Source organism: Melanerpes formicivorus, unplaced genomic scaffold (assembly GCF_026170545.1).
Source record: "Melanerpes formicivorus ecotype bairdi unplaced genomic scaffold, bMelFor1.0.p_v2 SCAF_72, whole genome shotgun sequence".
NCBI lineage: Eukaryota > Metazoa > Chordata > Aves > Piciformes > Picidae > Melanerpes > Melanerpes formicivorus.
The window spans coordinates 296,503-311,484 of record NW_027142424.1 but is presented as its reverse complement, the minus strand read 5'-3'; the positions used below and the strand labels follow the sequence as shown (position 1 = coordinate 311,484).

The following is a 14,982-nucleotide window of genomic DNA, read 5'->3' as shown; positions in this document are numbered from 1 at the left end:
TGCCTTTGCTGCAAGAGTTGGCCAGGCACTGGCACAGGCTGCCCAGGGAGGTGGTGGAGTCCCCATCCCTGGAAGCTGGGGGTGGTTGGGGCCCTGTCCCTGGAGGTGTTTAAGCCCAGGCTGGATGAGGCTCTGGCCAGGCTGATCTAGTGTGGGGTGTCCCTGCCCATGGCAGGGGGTTGGAGCTAGCTGATCCTTGTGGTCCCTTCCAACCCTGACTGATTCTATGATACTGCTGTGATGTTATGGTTTACTGGTGCTGGCTTAGCAGCTCTGGTGGGATTGGAGCTCCAGGTGAGTGGTTGATGATCCCAGTGGCCTCTTCCAGCCTCAGCAGCTGTATGGTTCTATGACTCTCTGTCCAGCCCAAGCCCCTGCAGTCAGCAGGGACACCTGCAACTGGAGCAGGTTGCTCAGACCCCCAGACAACCTGACCTGGTTCCAGGGCTGGGGCAGCTCCCACCTCTCTGGGCAACTGATGTGAGGGAAGAGCTGACCCAGCTGTCTGTCCTGGGGGGGATGGAAGGCAGCTGGCATACACTGGTAGAGCACCCTCCCCCCACCCTCCCATCCCATGGTGAACACAGCAGCTGGCTGGGGGGTTGTTTGGGTTTGATTTGGGGGTTGGGGGGGTGTGTTTGTCCATGGGAGCAGGCAGGTGTGGGCAGGGTTCAGCCTGTGCCCATCTCCACTGGGGCTGACTCTGCCTGAGCCCTCTTGTGCCCCTTGTGCCCCCCCTCCCCAGTTGGCAGGAAGCAGTTCATGAAGTTTGAGAGTGCAAGCAGGGCAGCAGAGGTGCTGGGCTGCCAGCTGGAGGAGCTCACCACAGCTGTCTTCAAGCACCACCTGAAGCAGATCCTGGCACAGGTTGTGGCCCGGGGCCACCCTCATCCCCCAGCAGACCCAAGCCCGCCAGGTACCAGGCTGCTGCAGCCCTTTTGCCTTCCTTCGTGGGGCAGAGGGGGCTGCAGTGCTCTGCATGGGGGACATGGGGGGCTGCTGGGAGGGGGAGAAGCCCTGAGGTCCACTGAAGTGTGCTCATTGCATGCCTGGATGGGGCCTCAAGCAAGCTGGGCTAGTAAGAGGTGGCTCTGCCCGTGGCAGGGGGCTTGGAACTGGTGGTCTTTAAGGTCCCTTCCAGCCCAAACCTCTCAGCCTCTTCTTCTCCTGACTGAACAACCCCAGTTGCCTCAGCTGCTCTTCACCAGGCCTGTTCTCCATACCCTTCCCCCTTTCCCACCCTCCACCCCCTTGCCCCCTTTCCCCCCTCCACACCCTTCACTGCCCTTCTCCAGACCTGCTCCAGCCCCTCAGTGTCCCTCGTGGAGTGGAACAGCAGGGATTTAATTCAGGGGGCTGATCCAGCACACCCATAGCAGAGAACCCACCTAGATTCAGGGTCAGCCTTTCCAAGCCCAGCTCATCTTCAACAGCAGAGCTACAGCTGGAACCCTGCAAGTGACTCTGATCCAAGCAGGGGCTTGCAGAGCCAGCCTTTAGCATGGCAATGGTTGGACTCATCTGGAGGCAACTGATGTGGCTTTTGCCCTTCTCCTCTCTCTGCCTGTGCCAGGGCCAAAGATGACAGGTGTGGAGTGTGTGGAGGGGATGGCTTCTGGTCTCTATGAAGAGCTCTTTGCCGTGGTTGTCTCACTGATCAACAGGTATGGAAGTGCTGGGCATGGTGCTGGGGGCATCAGTGGGTGCTAGCTGCTCCTCTTGGGGCTGCCAAAGAGGGGTTCTTCTTGGGGGCTCTCTGGAGGGAGGGGTGGAGCAAGGATGCTGAGGGGGAATAAAAAGGAAGTTGCCTGAAAATCTCCACCTGGAGGCCCTGCTGGCACTGGTGTGAGGACACTGTCAGTCCCAGCACTGGGGCTGAGGAGCCCCACAGAGCAGCACCTCTGTGGCATGTGTCCTGCTGGCATGGGCAGACTGGCAGGGAGGGAGAGCTGGCACCTGTGGTGCCTGTGGAGTGGAGAACATCATGGTCTGGAGCCCTGGGACAGGCTGCCCAGGGAGGTGGCTGAATCCTCACCCCTGGAGGTGTTTAAGAGGCACAGAAAGGTGGTGGTGAGGCACATGGTTTTGTGGGATCAGAGGATCAACAAGGCTGGAAAAGACCTCAGGGATCATCAAGTCCAACCTGTCACCCAACACCTCCTGGCTAACTAAACCATGGCTCCAAGGGCACCAACCAGAGAGTGAGCTCAGAGGTCTTTCCCAACCCAAACAAGTCTGAGGTTCTCTGATTCCATGGTGCTGAGGGGAGCAGCTCAGCTTCCTGCTGCTAACAGATGAGACTTTGAAGCCTGCACTCAAGGTGTGGGCAGTATGGACAGAGCAATAAAGCAGCCAGGGGACCTCACAGTGAGCCCTACTGATGGGTGGTAGGAGCAACCTTCCACCAGCCCAGGCTGCTCAAGCCCCCATCCAGCCTGGCTGTGAACACTTCCAGGTTTGGAGCCTCCACAGCTCCTCTGGGCAACCTGGGCCAGTGCCTCCCCACCCTGCTGGGGAAGAGTTTCTTCCTGAGCAAGAGGGACAAGCAAAGGAACTGGGCAAGGTTTGGGTGCTCCCTGACAGGGGAGACTGGGAGAGGAGGAGATGGGAGGAACTGGGCAAGGTTTGGGTGCTCCCTAACAGGGGAGACTGGGAGAGGAGGAGATGGGAAGCACTGGGCAAGGTTTGGGTGCTCCCTGACAGGGGAGACTGGGAGAGGAGGAGATGGGAAGCACTGGGCAAGGTTTGGGTGCTCCCTGACAGGGGAGACTGGGAGAGGAGGAGATGGGAAGCACTGGGCAAGGTTTGGGTGCTCCCTGACAGGGGAGACTGGGAGAGGAGGAGATGGGAAGCACTGGGCAAGGTTTGGGTGCTCCCTGACAGGGGACACTGGAAGAGGAGGAGATGGGAAGCACTGGGCAAGATTTAGGTGCTCCCTGACAGGGGAGACTGGGAGAGGAGGAGATGGGAAGCACTGGGCTGGGCTGGTGCCCACCCAGCGACAGGAAAGCTGTGGGAGAGGCGATGCCAGCTCCAAAGGGAGAGCTGAGGCACATCCATGAGTGAAACCTGGTGGGGTGTTGTGTGTGTCTCTCTCTTTTCTCCAGGTCTTTCTCCTCTCAGCACCTCTCCATGGCCTCCATCACAGTGGTGGACACCCCTGGCTTCCACAACCCACGGCACCAGCGGGGAGAGCAAGCAGCAACCTTTGAGGAGCTCTGCCACAACTATGTGCACGAGAGGCTGCAGGCTCTCTTCTATGAGAAGACCTTCCTCCTGGAGATGGAGAGGTACAGAGAGGTGAGGAACCAGCTGGCCAAAAAGGCCAATGGCATCCTGGCCTGCAGCAGGAACAGTGTGGCCAGCAGGAGCAGGGAGGTCATTCTGCCCTGTACTCAGCACTGCTCAGGCCATACCTTGAGTCCTGTGTCCAGATCTGGGCTCCTCAGTTTAGGAAAGATGTTGAGATGCTGGAAGGTGTCCAGAGAAGGGCAACAAAACTGGGGAGGGGTCTGGAGCACAGCCCTGTGAGGAGAGGCTGAGGGAGCTGGGGTTGCTTAGCCTGGAGAAGAGGAGGCTCAGGGGAGACCTTCTTGCTCTCTCCAACTCCCTGAATGGAGGCTGTAGCCAGGTGGGGGTTGGTCTCTTCTCCCAGGCAGCCAGCACCAGAACAAGAGGACACAGTCTCAAGCTGTGCCAGGGGAAGTTTAGGCTGAAGGTGAGGAGAAAGTTCTTCCCAGCAAGAGAGATTGGCCATTGGAATGTGCTGCCCAGGGAGGTGGTGGAGTCCCCATCCCTGGAGGTGTTTAGGAAGAGCCTGGATGAGGCACTTGGTGCCATGGTTTAGTTGATTAGATGGTGCTGGGTGCTAGGTTGGACTGGATGATCTCTGAGGTCTTTTCCAGCCTGGTTAATCCTACCCTATCCTGTCCTACCCTAACCAGGCCTGGGAGCACATGGGGATGGGCCCTTCATGTCTTACCATGGTGTGACCAAAGAACAGCCTCAGTAGATCCAATGGGAGGCACATTGAAGGGGCTGGCTGCAGTGGTAGCCTTCAGCTGGGTTGCTCACCCCCCACCTCTTGCCCCACTTGTGGTCTCCTTGGGACAAGGGGAAGTGTCCTCAAGTTGCACCAGGGGAGGGTTAGGTTGGATGTTAGAAGAACCTCCTTCACTGACAGGGTTCTCAAGCACGTGGAACAGGCTCCTCAGGGAGGCTGCTGACTCCCCCTCCCTGGAGGGCTTTCAAAGAGGCAGAGATGTGGTGCTGAGGTTTAGCCCCAGCCTTGGTAGTTAGATGAGGGTTGGGCTCCACGACCTGGAAGGTCATTTCCATCTGAAAGGCTTCTGTGATTCTCTGGTTTCAGAGTGCTCTGACATCTCTTTGAACTTGCATGTTGCAGCTCGGGAGGCCTCCTGCCCTCCTGTTAGTGCAGCTGAGCTGTGCCTCGGCTGGTGAATAATGGAGACTAGAAAGGGGAATGATGAATCCTTGTAGAAATCAGCTGCAAGCAGAGATGAACTCATTAGGCTTGCAGAAGCTGCTCTGATACCTCCAGCTCTGGGAGAACTGCTGGCTTCTCATGGCTTCACATTCACACTTCACTTGGCCAAGTGCTGCTCACTGGTGATGAATATGCAGCCAGGCTTCAGGAGACAGCGAGCTCACGGGGCTGAGCAGGGGCAGGGCCCACCCCATCCTCCTCCCAAGCCATCTCCACTTGGCTTCCAGACATCAAACCAGGTCTAGAGCAGAAATCTTCTGAGGAGCAGCTGAGGGAGCTGGGGGTATCCAGCCTGGAAAAAAGGGAGGCTGAGGGGAGACCTTCTGGCCCTCTACAACTCCCTGAAAGGAGGCTGGAGCCAGGTGGGGCTTGGTTCCTTCTCCCAAGGAACAAGTGATAGGAAAAGAAGAAATGGCCTCAAGTTGCCCCAGGGGAGGTTTAGGTTGGACATGAAGAGCAATAGCTTCCCCTTGAGGGTTGTCCAGGCCTGGCTCAGGCTACCCAGAGCAGTGGTGAAGTCCCCATCCCTGGAGGGGTTTCAAAGCCGTGGAGATGCGGTGCTGAGGGCCGCGGTTTGGCGGTGCCCTGGCAGTGCTGGGTTCTGGTTAGACTGGATGAGCTGAAAGGTTTCTTCCAGCCCACCCCATCCTGGGACTCTCTGACTGAAGCAAGCTTTCAAATGATGTTTTCCAGGAAAATGTTGAGGTGTCTTTTGATCTTCCAGAGCGCTCTCCGCTGGCCACGCTGTCCATCATCGACCTGAGCTCCTCACAGGTAACCTGGCCCCAGCGAGAGGGGGTTGCTCTGGTTGGGTTTGAAGCATCCTCTTCCTCAGGAGGAGACCTCAGGGTTGATGTCCAGAGCTGGATGATGCCAGGAGGGTTTCCTCAGCCTGCTCTGGGGCAGGGGACACGGGTGGGCAGCTGTGGTGGGGGGCAGGATGGGAATGAGGTGGAAGTGGGATGGGAACAAAGTGGAAGTAGGCTGGGAATGAGGTGGAAGTAGGCTGGCCTTTTGCCACCCTGCCAGGTGGATCACACCTGGAGGTGACCAAGGACCTTGTCACCAAGGACCCTCTCCTTTGGGCAGCCACAGGTGCTGCCCAGCAGCCCCGGGGCCAGCCGCAAGGGGCTGCTGTGGATCCTGGATGAGGAGGTGCTGATCCCAGGCTCCGGGGACAGCACTGCCTTCGAGCGCCTCTGCTCCTACTTCACCACCAAGGGACCCGAGCAGGAGGGTAAGTTGGGGTCAGCTCAGCTGCTTGGGAAATGCAAGGAACCCTGGAGCAGATGGGACAGCTCCCTGGGGTTTTCTCCTGGGGTGACCTGGGCAGGCTGGAAAGTTGAGTGGAGGGGAAGTTCATGAAGCTGAAGGAGGGCATGTGTAAGGAGGAATAACCTCCTGAACCAGCACAGGGGAGGGTTTGACCTGCTGGTAAGCAGCTCTGCAGAGAAGGACCTGGGAGTGCTGGTGGACAGCAAGGTGCCCATGAGCCAGCAATGTGCCCTCCTGTCCAAGAAGGCGAATGGACTCCTAGGGTGCATCAAGAGGAGTGTGGCCAGCAGGTCAAGGGAGGTTCTCCTCCTCCTCTACTCTGCCCTAGTGAGGCCACAGCTGGAGTTCTGGGTCAAGTTCTGGGCTCCCCAGCTCAAGAGAGGCAGAGAACTCCTGGAGAGAGTCCAGGAGCATCTCTGTGAAGAGGAAAGACTGAGAGCCCTGGGGCTGTTGAGTCTGGAGAAAAGCAGCCTGAGAGGGGATCTGAGAGGGGATCAACAAGAGCTGAAGGGTGGGGGACAAGAGGATGGGGCCAGTGGTGCCCAGTGACAGGACAAGGGGCAATGGGCACAAACTGGAAGCCACCTGAATGGGGGGAGAGGTGCTGGAGCCCTGGGGCAGGCTGCCCAGAGAGGTTGTGGAGTCTCCTCTGGAGAGCTTGCAAACCCAGCTGGCCATTGTGATGCTGGGCAAGCTGCTGCGGGTGCCCCTGCTTGAGCACTGGATGGTCCCTGGTGGTGCTGGGATTCTGTTTGAGGGGTTGTGGGTGTTGCAGGGGACAGCTGCATCCGGAGGTGTGAGCAGGCTCTGCAGTTTGAGATCTCCCACCAGCTGGGCACCGACCCCGTGCGCTACGACCTCACAGGCTGGGTCAGCAAGGCCAAGCCCAACCTCTCCGCTCACAACGCCACCCACGTGCTGCAGAGCTCCACCATGTGAGTATGAGGGAGCTGCCATGGTGCCAGTGCTCATCCCTGGGCTTATGGCTTGGGGCTGACCCCACTGGGAGCTGAGGATCCCAACCCGCCCCAGCTCCAGGAGGCCGTCTGTGGTGGGCAGGCTGTGTTGGAGCACCCCAAGAGAGGACCCTGCAGCCTGGCTGAGGTCAGAGGAGCTGCAGGCAGCCAGGGTGGGCAATGGCTGGAAGGAGTCCCTGTCTGTCCTCCCAATGTACAGCCCAAGGGATTCTTTTCCTTGAGGGTTGAGAAGGCCTGGCCCAGGCTGCCCAGGGCCTCAGTGGAGTCCCCATCCCTGAAGGGGTTTCAAAGCTGTGGAGATAGAGTAGGAGTAGAAGTAGAGTAGGAGTAGAGTAGACTAGACCAGACCAGACCAGGCTGGAAGAGACCTTAGAGATCACTGAGTCCAACCTTTCATCCTACTCTATCTAATCAACTAAACCATGGCACCAAGCACCCCATCGAGGACGATGGTTTGGTGGTGCCCTGGCAGTGCTGGGCTAAGAGTTCAACCGGATGATCTGAAAGGTCCCTTCCAGTCAAAACCACTCTGATTCCAAGCTTCACCTGGAGGAAGTTCTAAGACTGGTGGCAACTCAGTGCCCCAACCAGAGTGGCACAGAAGGAAGGGGTGAGGCTCGTCCCAGCGCCCAGCTCTGCTCCGCAGCCGGCTGCCCCGCGGCAGCACCAGCGCTGAGCTCGGGGCGCTGGGCGTTACACCTCCAGGGAAGGGGGGTTGGAAGCAGGGCTTGCAGCTGCACCCCCAGCAGCCTGTGATGTTGTTCCCCCCCTCCAACAGCTCAGCGGTGAGGCAGCTGGTGGAGCCCCACTCGTGGGCAGCGCCGGGCGGCCGCGCCGTGGCAGGGCTGGAGGGACGCTCCCAGGCCGCCCTGCGCCGCAACGCCTGCGTCAGGAAGACCTTCGCCAGCAGCTTCGCAGCCGTGAGGAAGAGGTCGGTGTGTGCCCAGCTCAAGCTGCAGGCGGTGAGTCTGGCCACCAGGAGCATCCTGCCTGCGGGGTGGGTTGATTCGGGGCACGGCAGAGCCCGATGGGCACAGTCTGGAACCCCAGGAGGTCTGGGGCTGCCCAGAGAGGGGTCTGGGGCTGCCCAGAGAGGGTGTGGGGTTTCCTTCTCTGGAGAGATTCCAACCCCCCCTCCCCATGGTACTGTGATCCTGGGCAAGCTGCTGTGGGTGCCCCTGCTTGTGCCTGGATGACCTCCAGAGCTTCCTTCCAACCTCAGCCGTGCAGCGATTCTGTGACCCTCACACTGAGACCCTGCCCCAGACACACTCTGCCTTGGCAGGAATCCCCCCCAGCCCACCTGGACAGGAACCTCCTGCACCATGGGGCTGGGGGTCACCACTGCTAGGTATAAGACTGAGGGAGTTGGGGCTGTTCAGTCTGGAGAAGAGAAGGCTCCAAGGAGACCTCATTGTAGCCTCCCAGTATCTGAAAGGGGCTACAAGAAGGCTGGGGAGGGACTTCTGAGGGTGTCAGGGAGGTATAGGACTGGAGGGGTTGGAACAGAACTACAAATGGGGAGATTCAGATTGGATGGTAGGAAGAAGTTTTTCTCCATGAGGGTGGTGAGAGCCTGGCACAGGTTGCCCAGGGAGGTGGTGGCAGCCTCATCCCTGGAGGTGTTTGCAGCCAGGCTGGATGTGGCTGTGAGCAACCTGCTGTGGTGTGAGGTGTCCCTGCCCACGGCAGGGGGGTTGGAACTGGCTGATCCCTTCCAGCCCTGACAATTCCATGATTCTCTAAGTGGGGGTCACTACTGCATAAGGAATACTTGTGTTTTGACACTGAGGGTGGTGAGAGCCTGGCCTGGGCTGCCCAGAGAGGTGGGAGCTGCAGCCCCAGCCCTGCAGGTCAGGTTGTCTGGGGTTCTGAGCACCCTGCTCTAGCTGGGGATGCACTCGGTGGCCTTTAAGGATCCCTTCCCACCCGAACCAGGCTATGACTCTATGCTTCTGTGCAGCAGAAGGGCTCTTGGCCCCAGGTGCTGTTGTGGCTGTGGGTGGCCAGGAGCCTCCCTAGCAGTGCTGCTGCTGAGGGCATCCATCCCAGCCAAGCAAATCCCCCAGCAGATTACACATGCACCTTGCTGGGCCCCCACTTAATCCTCTTAAGCACTCAGCCGAGTTGAGTGACCCTCCGTGCTGGGCACCTGCCAAGCTCCTGCTGGTCTCAGCCATAATTAGGTGCCTCAGCTCTCTGGAGGAGAGGAGGCTCAGCCTCTGTAAGCTTTGTGCCCCTGGATCATCCCTGGCAAACCTTTGCCCAGAAACACTCCACTCTGGTAGCCCATCAATGGAAAGCATGGGGTTGCAGGAGGGAGCTCCTGCTCAGCACCTGTGGCCAGCACCTTGAGCTCACCTCTCTGACCAGGCTCTCAGACACTGGAACAGGCTCCCCAGGGAGGTGGTTGAGTCCCCTGGAGGTGGTTAAAAGCCACAGAGGTGTGGTGCTGAGGGACATGGTTTAGCATCAGGCTTGGCAGAGTTAGAGAGGAGGGGCAGGACTGGGTGAGCTTAAAGGTCTTCTCCAGCCCAGATGATTCTGTGAGTCTCTGATGAAGCTGCTGTCCCTAACAGCCACTTGAGCTTTGAGGTCTCTGAGGGTGGCTCCTTGGCCACCCACCCTGCTGTGGGTGCACAAGGAGCGTCTCCCACCACCACCACCACCACCTGCTGCCCCTTTGCCCCCCTGCACCCCACTGACCTCTCCTTGCTTGGCAGGATGCCCTCACCAACCTGCTCCGACGGTCCCAGCTGCACTTTGTCCACTGTCTGCTGCCTGGACCAGGGATGGAGGGGCTTGGCCCTGCTCCCCCCGCGCCACCTGACGCAGCCCCCCAGCTGGACGTGCCAACCCTGCGAGCCCAGCTGGAGGGGACCCAGCTCCTGGATGCTCTTCGCCTCCACCGCATCGGTAGGGCTGGCCCTCCGCTGCTGCCATCTGCAGCACCCGCGCTGCCCCGCTCATGCCGCCCCACCCGTGCCATCCTGCCCCACCCGTGCCGCCCACCTGTGCTGCCCTGCCCGTGCCACCCCCCCGTGCTGCTGTTCCCACAGCACCTACCCGTGCTGCCCTGCCCGTGCCACCTACCCATGCTGCCCTGCCTGTGCCACCCACCCATGCTGCCGTGCCCACAGCACCTACCCATGCTGCCGTGCCCACAGCACCTACCCGTGCTACCCTGCCCGCGCCACCCACTCGCGCCACCCGCCCGTGCTGCCCTGCCCGCGCCACCCCCCCGTGCTGCCCTGCCCGCGCCACCCCCCCGTGCTGCCCTGCCCGCGCCACCCCCCCGTGCTGCCCTGCCCACAGCACCTGCCCGTGCTGCCCTGCCCGCGCCACCCGCCCGTGCTGCCCTGCCCACGCCACTCACCCATGCTGCCGTGCCCACAGCTCAGCCCTTACACACTGCAGGAGGAAGCCCCTGAGGTTTTGTGGCTGCTTGTTGCCAGGGTTCCCTGCCCACATCCTGCAGTGCTGCCAGGTGGCACAGCCTGCCACAGTGGCTGAACCTCAACCTCCAGTGGGGTTCCTTCATGCTGCCCTTGCAGTATGAGGCTGGGCCTGCACTGACCACGGGCACAGTCCGTGCCATGGGGAGAGGGATCCATGCAGGAGACCTAGGAGCCCCTCCTGCATGACAGGAAGCACTGGGATGGCATCTGGCCACCTCAGGTGTTATCTCTGCTGCTTCTCCGCTCCCTCCACCTTGCCCTCACTCCAGGCATCTCCCTGGGTTCCCACCTTTTGCTGTCAGGACATTGCCACCCTTTGCAGAACCCCCCTACTTCTGGTTCCCTCCCCAGTGTTTCATTGCAAGCCACAAGCTCCCCTGGGCTGGCAGGGCCACCACCAATGTCTGTCTGTCTGTCCCCAGGGTATGCAGACCGCCTGCTCCTGACCCAGTTCCGACGGCGCTTCCAGGTGCTGGCTCCAGATGTCATGAGGAAGCACAGCTCTGCTTATGAGGTGCCCAATGAGAGCAAGGTAGGATCACAGCACCAACCAGCTTGGAAAAGACCTCAGAGATCATCAAGCCCAACCTATCCCCTGATACCTAACACCTCCTGACAACTAAGCCATGGCTCCAAGTGCCACGTCCAAGCCTTTCTTGAGCCCCCCCAGGGATGGGGACTCCACCACCTCCCTGGGCAGCACATCCCAATGGCTAACAACTCTCTCTGGGAAGAACTTTCTCCTCACCTCCAGCTTAAACCTCCCCTGGCACAGCTTGAGACTGTGTCCTCTGTTGCTGCTTGCCTGGGAGAAGAGACCAACCCCCACCTGGTTACAACCTCCCTTCAGGCAGTTGTAGAGAGCAGTAAGGTCTCCCTGCTGGGCTGGGGAGCAGAAGCTAAGATCCTCATGATCACAGAATCACCAAGGTTGGAAGAGACCTCTAAGATCATCAAGTCCAACCAGGCACCACAGACCTCATGACTAAACCATGGCACCAAGTGCCACATCCAATCCCCTCTTGATCCCCTCCAGGCATGGGGACTCCACCACCTCCCTGGGCAGCACATCCCAATGGCTAACAACTCTCTCTGGGAAGAACCTTCTCCTCACCTCCAGCCTAAACTTCCCCTGGCACATCTTGAGACTGTGTCCTCTTGTTCTGGTGCTGGTTGCCTCACAGCAGAGGGGTTCTGGTCCTCCCATCATTGCTGTGACCCCCTCTGGCCCTTCTTTATGTGTTGTGGGCTCCCCAGCTGGCCCCAGCACTGCAGGTGGGGTCCCAGCAGAGTGGAGCAGAGGGGCAGAATCCCTTCCCTCTTCCTGCTGCCCACTCAGGACACGTTTGGCTCCGGGCTTGGAGTGCACAGTGCCACTTCACATCCAGCTCTTCACACCCCACCACCCTCCTCAAGTCCTTTTCCAGCCCTTCACCCCCACCCTCACCAGCTGGTGGTCCAAACCCCTTCCCTGCACTGCTATGCTGCATCCCCACCTCCCCCTGCTGCCTGCTCAGCTGCAGCTCTGCTGCTTCAAGGTACTCCTGGACCCGTGGGAAAAGCTTTGTCCTTCCTGGAGGAGATGATCCTGCTGGGGGGATGTGATATGGAGTGAGGTATTAGCAGAGGATTTCTGTCACTGTTTCTGCAGCTCTGGGATTTTCACCTCTCTGCTTTGTCCAGGCAGTGCTTTTGCTGCCCTGGGGGGAACGTTCCCTGCTGCTGGTTGGTGTGGCCCTCACGTTGGCCCAGAGCTCAGAGTAATTGAGTTCAGGCTTCTCCAACAGCTCAGGACTAATCTCCTGCATGGCTCAGCTCTCTGCTGCTGAGCTCAGAGGAGGGAAATCTTGATGCTTTCCCTGCTGCTTTCAGCTTCGTGGGCTGAGCTGTTGGGGAGCACCAAGGGCTCACAGCCAAGCAGCAGCAGCAGCACAGCTGGAAGCCAGCAGAGCTCTGGTGACAGCACGGAGCAGAGTCCCCCACACTGAGAAGGTGGTTGGCTGCTCATCATCCATCATCTCACCTGTCCCCAAGGGGCTGGCTGCAGTGGATCCAGCCTCAGCAAGCTCCCAAGGGAGGGCAGTGGGGCTGCCCCAGCCCTGGGATGGGGCTTTGGCCCCAGGGACATGGTGCATTTGCTTCTGTCCCTCTAAGAAAGCAGAGCTGCCTCTCCCTCCACATCTCTGCAGAGCACATTACTCAGGGTGGGGGCAAAAATATGGAGATGATGACTTCTGGATGGTGAGAAAAAGATCTCTGCCCTGGCAGAAGTGGCTTCCAGTGTGGCTGACCCACCAGGCACAGCCCCTGCAGAGCCCCTGGCTGGATGGTGCTGGGATGGATTCTTTCTTTCCCCTGAGCAGTCTCCTTCCATGGCCACCTGTGCACTGGGTCCTTCCTGACCAGGGATGGCTGTAGCAGCTGTAGGTCTTCCCTCCCCATGCTACCTAAAGGCCTTCCATGGCAGAAAGCCCTTCTGACCCCAGGACTTGGGGCTGGGGAAGCTGCTTTGGGGCTGGGTGAGTGCAGTGCTGGATGGGGAGGAGGAAAGGAGAGCACAGCTGGGTGCTCATAAGCTGGAGACACCCTTCCTGGGTGCCCACAAGGTGGATGCACCCTTCCTGGGTGCCCATAAGGACCAGGGGTCTCTGTGCCTGGTTTCAGCAGGCTCATACCAGGGTGCAAAAGTCTTCTGAGCAGTTCAGTGATGCTCTGCTGTTCTCCACAGGCTATAGAGGAGCTCTTCCAGGCACTGGATCTGGAGAAGAAGAGCGTTGCCATAGGACGCAGCCAGGTATGGTGGCTCTGATCTCTGCTTCCCAGTTGCTCCCAGTGCACAGCCAGCCCCATGCCAGCTGCCCAGAGCAGCCCAGTCTGGGGAGGATGCCCTCTCCTCCCCATGGCATCTGTGTAGGGTGAGAACCCAAACCCCACCAGGAGTGCTGTGCCCAGTTCTGGGGCCTCCAACACAAGAAAGACATGGAGCTGATGGAGCAGGTCCAGAGGAGCTCACAAAGATGATCTGGCCAGGCTGGAATGGGCTCTGAGCAGCCTGATCTAGTGTGAGGTGTCCCTGCCCAAGGCATGGGGGTTGGAATTGGATGACCCTTGAGGTCCCTTCCAGCCCTGACAGTTCCCTGGTTCTGTGATCAGAGGGCTGGAGCCTTTGGATATAGGCTGGGAGAGTTGGGAGTTGCTCAGCCTGGAGAAGAGAAGGCTTTAGGGAGACCTTAGAGCTGCATTTCAGTATCTGAAGGGGACCTACAGGATGGCTGTGGAGGGACTGTTTAGAAGGGCCTGTGGGGATAGGACAAGGGGCAATGGTTTGAAACTGGAGCAGGGGAGATGTAGGTTGGACATCAAGAGGAAGTTCTTCACAACGAGGATGGGGAGACACTGGAGCAGGTTACCCAGGGATGTGGTTGAGGCCCCAGCCCTGGAGATGTTCAAGATCAGTCTTGATGTGGCCCTGAGCAACCTGCTCCAGTTGGAGATGTCCCTGCTGCCTGCAGGGGGTTGGGCAAGGTGGCCTTTGAGGGTGCATTCTGTGGCTCTGTGTGGTTATGGTGTGGTTACCACTCTGCTCAGCCAGGCAGGTTCAAGGGTTCTGGCAGCAGCAACATCTGAACTTACAGATGGTAGTCTTGAGGAGGGCAGATTTAGACTGGAGATGAGGAAGAAGTTCTTCCCAGTGAGGGTGGGGAGGCACTGGCACAGGCTGCCCAGGGAGGTGGTGGATGCCCTTTCCCTGGAGGTGTTCAGGGATCAGGTTGGATGGGGCCTTGAGCAGCTTGGTCTAGTGGGAGGTGTCCCTGCCCATGGCAGGGGGGCTTGGGTGATCTTGAAGGTCCCTCCCAACCTAAACCATTCCATGAATCTCAACTGAAAATCACAGAATCAACAAAGCCCTCAGAGATCATCCAGTCCAACCTGTCACCCAGCACCTCATGACTACTAAACCATGGCACCAAGTGCCACATCCAGTCCCCTCTTGAACACCTCCAGGGATGAGGACTCCACCACCTCCCTGGGCAGCACATCCCAATGGCTAACAACTCTCTCTGGGAAGAACTTTCTCCTCACCTCCAGCCTAAACTGAAGAGCCTAAACGTGAAGCTTGCTTGCCTTCAGCCCAGGGAGGCTATAAAGAATGAGGTCACTCTACAAACCCTGTGGAGCAAACCCACCTTCCCTTTCTCCCTGCATGGAGCAGCCTGCAGTCCTCTCTCCCTGAAGCCCTGGTGCTTAATCAATAAGGCAGCAGCAGCTCTGCTCTCATCTCCTGCTGGAGGAGTCAGGCTTTCGCCATCCCTTTGAGCATCGATTTCTGTACTGCCTTCTGTGAAGTTAATAGAGACATTAATGAGACAATCAAAGAAGTGGTGGAGCAATCATGGCATTATCTCGAGGCAGGGAGTTTCCTCTGAATTGTGCTTTGATTGGGGTTGTCAGCCCGAAACCAGCAGCTGCCTGGGGCTGCCGCTGGCCTCCCAGGCGCGGTGGAGGCTTTTTGGTCTCCATTTGCATCACAACAGCTGGCAATGATCAGCCTCAGAGAGAACCATGGAATCAGCAAGGTTGGAAAAGACCTCAGAGATCACCGAGGCCAACCTGTCACCCAACACCTCATGACTAAACCATGGCACCAAGTGCCACATCCAATCCCCTCTTGAACACCCCCAGGGATGGGGACTCCACCACCCCCCTGGGCAGCACATCCCAATGGCTAACAACTCTCTCTGGGAAGAACTTTCTCCTCACCTTC

General features: G+C 59.0%; 1 protein-coding gene across 1 annotated transcript in view; it reads left to right on the top strand.

The window, feature by feature from the left end:
- MYO18B (myosin XVIIIB) overlaps window positions 1-14,982 on the top strand; it is an 86,689-nt gene that overhangs the window by 17,957 nt on the left and 53,750 nt on the right. The window contains exons 12-21 of the mRNA XM_068163263.1: window positions 746-916; window positions 1,574-1,664; window positions 3,108-3,300; window positions 5,201-5,281; window positions 5,597-5,744; window positions 6,558-6,717; window positions 7,538-7,721; window positions 9,483-9,675; window positions 10,640-10,749; window positions 12,946-13,011. Of these exons, the coding sequence (XP_068019364.1) occupies window positions 746-916; window positions 1,574-1,664; window positions 3,108-3,300; window positions 5,201-5,281; window positions 5,597-5,744; window positions 6,558-6,717; window positions 7,538-7,721; window positions 9,483-9,675; window positions 10,640-10,749; window positions 12,946-13,011 (1,397 nt within the window). The remainder of the gene's footprint in view (window positions 1-745; window positions 917-1,573; window positions 1,665-3,107; window positions 3,301-5,200; window positions 5,282-5,596; window positions 5,745-6,557; window positions 6,718-7,537; window positions 7,722-9,482; window positions 9,676-10,639; window positions 10,750-12,945; window positions 13,012-14,982) is intronic.